A 7,500-nucleotide genomic window follows, 5' to 3' on the forward strand; every position below is an offset into this window, starting at 1 on the left:
GTCCACAGAATTTGTTTCCAAAATGCATCAGGCTTGTCTATATGTTCATTTGCAAAGTTCAAATGCTGATTTTTTTGTGGTGAGGACATAGAAGAGGTGAAGGCCATATTTGTACAAGTATCTCTTTATAGTGGAATAGTGTTCCACAACTCCAGTGTCTGCCAGATCCTTCTGGATGGATTGTGCAGTCAAACGTGGGTTTTGAATAGTTTTTCTCACAATCCTGCGAGCTGTTCTGTCTGATATTTTTCTTGGTCTTCAAGCTCATGCTTTAACTTCCACTGTTCCTGATGACTGCCATTTCTTAATTATATTCCGAACAGAGGATATTGACATCTGAAACGTTTTGCTATCTTCTTATAGCCTTCTCCAGCTTTGTGAGCGTCAACTATTTTCAGTTTCAGATTTCTAGACAACTGCTTAGATGAACCCATGGTGCTGATTGTTGGGTGAGATGAGTCTGGGCATTTAAAACCTTTGAGATTGACATCACCTGGTCTTCCCAGATGATGATTGAGGCAGTGCATGCTATAAATTCTGCAGGGTGCCCAAACTTTTGCAGATGCCATTTTTTTTTTTCTGTTATTTTGAACGTGTAAATGATGGAAATAAAATCTAACTTTTGTTGACATATTATAAGAATGTCTAATCTGTAATTTGATGCCTTTTGGAGATTTTTCCATCTTTCCTTGGCTTCTTTATGCACATTTAATACCAATTTTTACCTGGGGTGCCCAAACTTTTGATCCCCACTGTAAGTAGAAGCAGCCACACCTTCTCCATTTAGCTCTATGGGAGAGCCGTAGTTATCTCCTTTTACTTCACAATAAAAGTAGACTTGAATATTGATGAGAAGTAAATGTAAAGAATTTAAGATTTTTATTTTTTTTTCCTACTTTTTTTCTTTTAGTTTTCTGATAACTACTACAGGGCTGAACTCATCGATGCACTATCCAATTCAGTCACCCCTGCAGTCAGTGTGAACAATGAATCTCGCACCCTGGACAATCTGAATGCCGATGTGCGCCTTATTCTGGAGGAGATCACGCGCTTCCTCAATATGGAGAAACTCCTTCCCAGCTACAGGCATACCATAACAGTCAGGTGGGTTATAATTGTCATTGTTAGGCCTCCAACCTAGGAAATTCCTTAGAGACTGTTGTAGCTATTGAGAGCAACAACTAAGGCAGTGTTTCCCAACCAGGGTGCCTCCAGCTGTTGCTAAACTATAACTCCCAGCATGCCTGGACAGCCAACGGCTGTCCAGGCATGCTGGGAGTTGTAGTTTTGCAACAGCTGGAGGCACCCTGGTTGGAAAACAGTGAACTAAGGGGTTAACCAGAGTAATAGAGTACACACTTTTCAGCTGCAGGTACATACAGTGGGAGATGGAAAGCCTGAAATCCATATTCCCCGGGGAAGCAATAGATGCCTAATCACTTCCTAATTAAAGGGGTACTCCACTGGAAAATATATATTTTTTTAATTAAACCAACCCGTGCCAGAAAGTTAAACAGATTTGAAATTGCTTCTATTTTAAAATCTTAATCCTTCCAGTACTAATCAGCTGCTGTTACGATCCACAGAAAGTTGTTTTCTTTTTGAATTTCCTTTGTCTGACCACAGTGCTCTCTTCTGGCACCCCTGTCCATTTTAGGAACTGTCCAGAGCAGGAGAGGTTTGCAATGGGGATTGCAATGCTCCTGCTCTGGACAGTTCCTGACACGGACAGAGGTGTCAGCAGAGAGCACTGTGGTCAGACAGAAAGAAAATAAAAAAAGAAAAGAACTTCCTGTGGATCATAACAGCAGCTGATAAGTACTGGAAGGATTAAGATCTTTTTATTGAAGTAATTTACAAATCTGTTCATCTTTCTGGCACCAGTTGATTTAATTTTTTTTTTTTCCCCAGTGGTGTACCCCTTTAATTCTATTGGCTAGGCGGGTATTTAGTTTTCATTACATGAAAACCTTTACTGCTTTGTGTTTAGATGATAAAAGTCTGTTCTGGTTATGTAATTATCCTCCACCATTGTAATGAGGGAGCCTGTCCCGGAGCCACGGGCAGCATGAAAGAGAAAGCAAGTCCCCTGATGGCGCACTCTACAAACGTAGAAAAGGCAAACAACAATGCCAAATGTATAGACCTTGGATGCCATTATTTGGGGTTTATTATACTGTTTCTAAAAGGTCTCCACTTGTTTTTGGCAGCTGTTTGAGAGCCATCCGTATACTCCAGAAGAACGGTCATGTCCCGAGCGATCCTTCTCTCTTCAGATCATACGCAGATTACGGACACTTTGTAGATGTCCGGGTGGCAGCCTTAGAAGCTGTTGTTGACTACACAAAGGGTAAGTCTGGATCTTTGTATGTGATCAAAGTTTATATTGTATTTCTGCTGCTATAAGTCACAATTTTCAGCAAGAAAATGGCAGAAAAGCTGCAGATTTTACTTGCAATTTGCACAGGTAAAATCCACAGTAGATTACAGTAGCAGACATGTGACATGTAGATGTTAGAGATGAGCAGATTCGTCACGGACTTCTCAGCTCGGCGGTTGCTGACTTTAGCCTGCATAAATTAGTTCAGCTTTCAGGTGCTTCGGTGGGCTGGAAAGCCGGAAAGCTGAACTAATTTATGCAGGCTAAAGTCAGCAACCGCCGAGCCGAGAAGTTCGTGACGAATCGAATTACTGTAACTTCGCTCATCTCTAGTACATGTGATTTTACAAATCCCCAGTGCTAAATCTGACCCAGCAGGATTTGTTATGCTGGGTTCACACCACGTTTTTGTAATACAGTTCCCGTATACTTCCTCAATTTGAAAACCGTACGGAACCGTATCAAAAACCGTATGCATTGACTCTCCATTGAAAACCGTATGCCAAAAAATGCATCAGGTTGTGTCTGTTTTGCATCCTGTACCGTTTTGTCCATTTTTTTTATCGTAACCAAAACCGTAGCCTACCACTGTTTTTGGTCCGGGTGAAAAACCGTATTGAAACTGTATACGGTTCCTTTAACATGGGAATGAATGGGAACCGTACAGAACCGTATGTACGTACAGTTCCATCCAGTTTGCACCATACGTTTTTTGACTTGTGCACACCAAAAGTATTTTTTTTTTCTTGGAATTTCAGTCAAACTCGTTAAACTTTATTCATAATGGAGTGAAAAGTTAAAAACGTAAATGTTTTTTTTTCTTTAAAAAAACGGATGCAACTTATATGGGTTAAAATTTGTACACACGTTTTGATACAGTTTAGTCCGGGTTTGAGGAATCCTGATATGGGAACTGTATTGCATAAACGTGGTGTGAACCCAGCCTTGCATCAAACAAATGATTGTACTACAGGTGGATTAAAGGGGTACTCCGGCACTTAGACATCTTATCCCTTATCCAAAGGATAGGGGATAAGATGCCTGATCGCGGGGGTCCCGCCGCTGGGGACCCCGTGATCTTGCACGCAGCACCCCATTAAAATCAGTCCCCGGAGCGTGTTCGCTCCGGGTCTGATTACTGTCGATCACGGAGCGTTGTGACTTCAAGTCTCCGCCCCGTGTGATGCCACGCTCCGCCCCCCTCAATGCAAGCCTATGGGAGGGGGCGTGACAGCTGCCACGCCCCCTCCCATAGGCTTGCATTGAGGGGCGGAGCGTGACGTCACAAGGGGGCGGAGGCGTGACATCACACGCCACCGGCCCTGTGGTCGCCGGTAGTCAGACTGATTTTAATGGGGTGCTGCGTGCAAGATCACGGGGTTCCCCAGTGGCGGGACCCCCGCGATCAGGCATCTTATCCCCTATCCTTTGGATAGGGGATAAGATGTCTAAGCGCCGGAGTACCCCTTTAAAGAGTGAATCTGCCCAAAACCGCTGCCTGAAGCATCGATCTTTGCCTCTTTTTGACACATCTGCCCTGTCGGCTCCTTAGGATTTATGTTTCAGCCCTCACTTTAGCTTTGTACAAGTAGCAGGACACTGTGTTCAATGTCACTGCCAGGCCTTGTCAGATTGTAAATCACTTCATCGCATCTTGAGGTGCTGTGAGGATCAGAGGGTATGAGTGATGGCCAACAGGACTCCTTCTGAAATACCAGCTTAAAGATTCCCTTTTATCTAGTTAAGTAGCCTTAGATTTAACATGATGTTCACAAAGACTCCAGTGTTTAGCTAAATATATATGGCAGGGTTTCCCAATCAGGGTGCCTCCAGCTGTTGCAAAACTACAACTCCCAGCATGCCTGGACAGCCAACGGCTGTCCAGGCATGCTGGGAATTGTAGTTTTGCAACAGCTGGAGGCACCCTGATTGGGAAACACTGATATATGATTTTACTTATTGCAGTCATACTTATTGCAGTCATACTTATTGCAGTCATACTTATTGCAGTCATACTTATTGCAGTCATACTTATTGCAGCCATACTTGAGAGATTTTTTTTTTTTCTTTTTTTCTTTTTTTTTTCTCTCCTCTTGACCAATGTCACATTTTGCAGCTGCAATGCAAATATCTTTGGAGTAATGTTCACACAATTAAAGAGGTATTCCAGGAAAAAACTTTTTTTTTACATATATCAACTGGCTCCAGAAAGATAAACAGATTTGTAAATGAGTTCTATTAAAAAAATCTTAATCCTTTCGGTACTTATGAGCTGATGAAGTTCTCTCTGTGCTCTCTGATGACACGTGTCTCAGGAACCGCCCAGTTTAGAAGCAAATCCCCATAGCAAACCTCTTCTACTCTGTGCAGTTCCCGAGACAAGCAGAGATGTCAGCAGAGAGCACTGTTGCCAGACAGAAAACAACAACTCAACTTCAGCAGCTGATAATTATTGAAAGGATTAAGATTTTTTAATAGAAGTCATTTACAAATCTGTTTAACTTTCTGGAGCAAGTTGATAGATAAAAAAAAAAAAAATTTTTTTCCTGGAATACCCCTTTAAAATCTCCAGATGCCACACCAAAATGTTCCTAATAAAATCTGTCTGTCATTTACTTCAATGTGAAGTTGAAGAGTCCATGCACTGTTTTTAACCCCTTAAAGACCACGGACGTAAATGTACGTCCTGGTTTGGCGGGACTTCCCGCACCAGGACGTACATTTACGTCATGTGTATGACCGCGAGCATCGGAAGGGTGCTCGCGTCATACACTGCAGGTTCCGGCTGCTAGCAGCAGCCGGGGACCCGCCCGTAATGGCCGACATCCGCGATTGCGCGGATGTCCGCCATTAACCCCTCTGATGCTGTGATCAATACAGATCACGGCATCTGCTGCATTGCGGCACTTTGATTGGATGATCGGATCGCCCGCAGCGCTGCCACGGCGATCCGATCATCCAGCATGACAGCCGGAGGTCCCCTTACCTAGCTCCGGCCGTCTCCCGGGGTCTCCTGCTCTGGTCTGCGATCGAGCAGACCAGAGCAGCAGATCACCGATAATACTGAGCAGTGCTATGTCCTATGCATAGCACTGAACAGTATTAGCAATCAAAGGATTGCTATAGATAGTCCCCTAAAAAGTGTAAAAAAAATAAAATAAAAAGTTGAAAAATGTAAAAAAAAAGTGAAAAGTCCCCTCCCCCAATAAAAATGAAAATTGTCAGTTTTTCCCATTTTATCCCCAAAAAGCGTAAATTTTTTTTAATAAACATATTTGGTATCGCCGCGTGCGTAAATGTCCGAACTATCAAAATATAATGTTAATTATCCCGTTGCGGTGAATGGCGTAAATGTAAAAAATTTAAAAAGTCCAAAAATGCTGCTTTTTTGTCACATTTTATTTAAAAAATTTTTATAAAAAATGATCTAAAAGTTTTATATATGCAAATGTGGTATCTTAAAAAAGTACAGATGACAGCGCAAAAAATGAGCCCTCATACCGCCCTATATACGGAAAAATGAAAAAGTTATAGGTGGTCAAAATAGGGCGATTTTAGATCACTGATTTTGTACAAAAAGTTTTAGATTTTTTTTTAAGCGGTACAAAAATATAAAAGTATCTAGCCATGGGTATCATTTTAATTGTATTGACCCACAGAATAAAGAACACATGTCATTTCTACCGTAAAGTGTACAGTGTGAAATCAAAACTCTCCAAAATGTGCAAAAGTTTGGTTTTCATTAAAATTTCCTCACTAAAAAATTTTTTTTTGGGTTCGCCATACATTTTATGGTAAAATGAGAGGTTTCATTACAAAGTACAATTGGTCACGCAAAAAACAAGCCCTTATATGGGTCTGTAGATGGAAATATAAAAGAGTTATGGATTTTAGAAGGCGAGGAGGAAAAAACGAAAACGCAAAAATAAAATTGGCCTGGTCCTTAAGGTGAAAATGGGCTTGGTCATTAAGGGGTTAAAACAGTGATGTGGATTTTTCAGCACATGTTAATATGGCTAAAAGCCAAGCTGACTTGGAGGCAAAAATGGCCTTAATTTCTGTATAAAAAAAAAAATAAAAAAAAACTTCTGCACTTTGCCACATGGGTTCTTCCATCGAAATCAATTGGAGCTTTGAAATATGCTTAAAAAAACTGGATGTACCATAAATCAACTTCAGGGGTATATCTCTTGCTGCAGCGGATTTTGCTGTTCATTGACCTTAAAGGAGTACTGCAGCCAAAATTAACTTATCCACAGGATAGGGAGAAAGTAGCTTCCGGAACGGGACCCAGCTCTGAGTGCAGTAGACGGCACACGTTCCATAGATTTCTATAGGAGCTCCGAGTACAGGCATGGAGCACGTACCATCTAGCTGTAGACCACACATACTCCTCCCTGAGCGAGACGGGTCCAATTCCTGAGATCGCGGGTGGCCCCAGAGGTCGGACCCCCCATATCAGCTACTTATTTCCTATCCTGTGGATAGGAATTGAGTTAATTTTGGCTGAAGTGCCTCGGATCCGTCCCGACGTTCAGCCAAAATCTTCGTTTTTCTGTATATGCTAATTAGATGCTAACTGGCACAGGCGGGGTTACTGACACTCTGACGTCAGCGCCGCTTGTCCGCAGCGCCGCCCAGCTCATCAATCTTCCTCCTCTGCCTCTCCCTCTTCTCCCCGCTCTGTAATGAAGAGGGAGAGGCGGAGAGAGGGGAGGAATATTGATGAGCTGGGCGGCACTGTTGTCAGTGTCAGTAAACCCGCCTGTGCTAGTTAGCACCTAATTGGCATATACGAAAATCGAAGATTTCGGCCAAATGGCGGGATGGATCCAGGCACGGTAAGCATCAAACCGATCAGCGTCCCCTGCACTACCAGCCAGTACCACTGGTTAGTGCGGGGGGAGCAAGCTGACAGTTTTCCTTTAATGGGTCTGTAGCAAATCTGCAAAAGTAGTTGAGGATTTGGACTTTTCATTATACTACAGATTTACATTAGCTCAGAAACCCACTTAAAGGAGTACTCCGGCAAAAACGGGGACCCCAACCTTCTCAGTGAGAAGCTCCATTAATTTATATAGTGGTGCTGATGATGCCCAAAAAATCAATGCAGCGCGCGT

At 42.5% G+C, this 7,500-nt stretch overlaps 1 protein-coding gene across 1 annotated transcript in view; it reads left to right on the top strand.

Moving 5' to 3' along the window:
• TAF2 (TATA-box binding protein associated factor 2) overlaps nt 1-7,500 on the top strand; it is a gene marked incomplete in the record, with an annotated part of 136,773 nt that overhangs the window by 65,196 nt on the left and 64,077 nt on the right. Inside the window, 2 exon segments of the mRNA XM_056522670.1 lie at nt 911-1,104; nt 2,211-2,350. Coding sequence (XP_056378645.1) covers nt 911-1,104; nt 2,211-2,350 — 334 coding nt within the window.

Source organism: Hyla sarda, chromosome 5 (assembly GCF_029499605.1).
Source record: "Hyla sarda isolate aHylSar1 chromosome 5, aHylSar1.hap1, whole genome shotgun sequence".
In the NCBI taxonomy this organism is placed as follows: Eukaryota; Metazoa; Chordata; class Amphibia; order Anura; family Hylidae; genus Hyla; species Hyla sarda.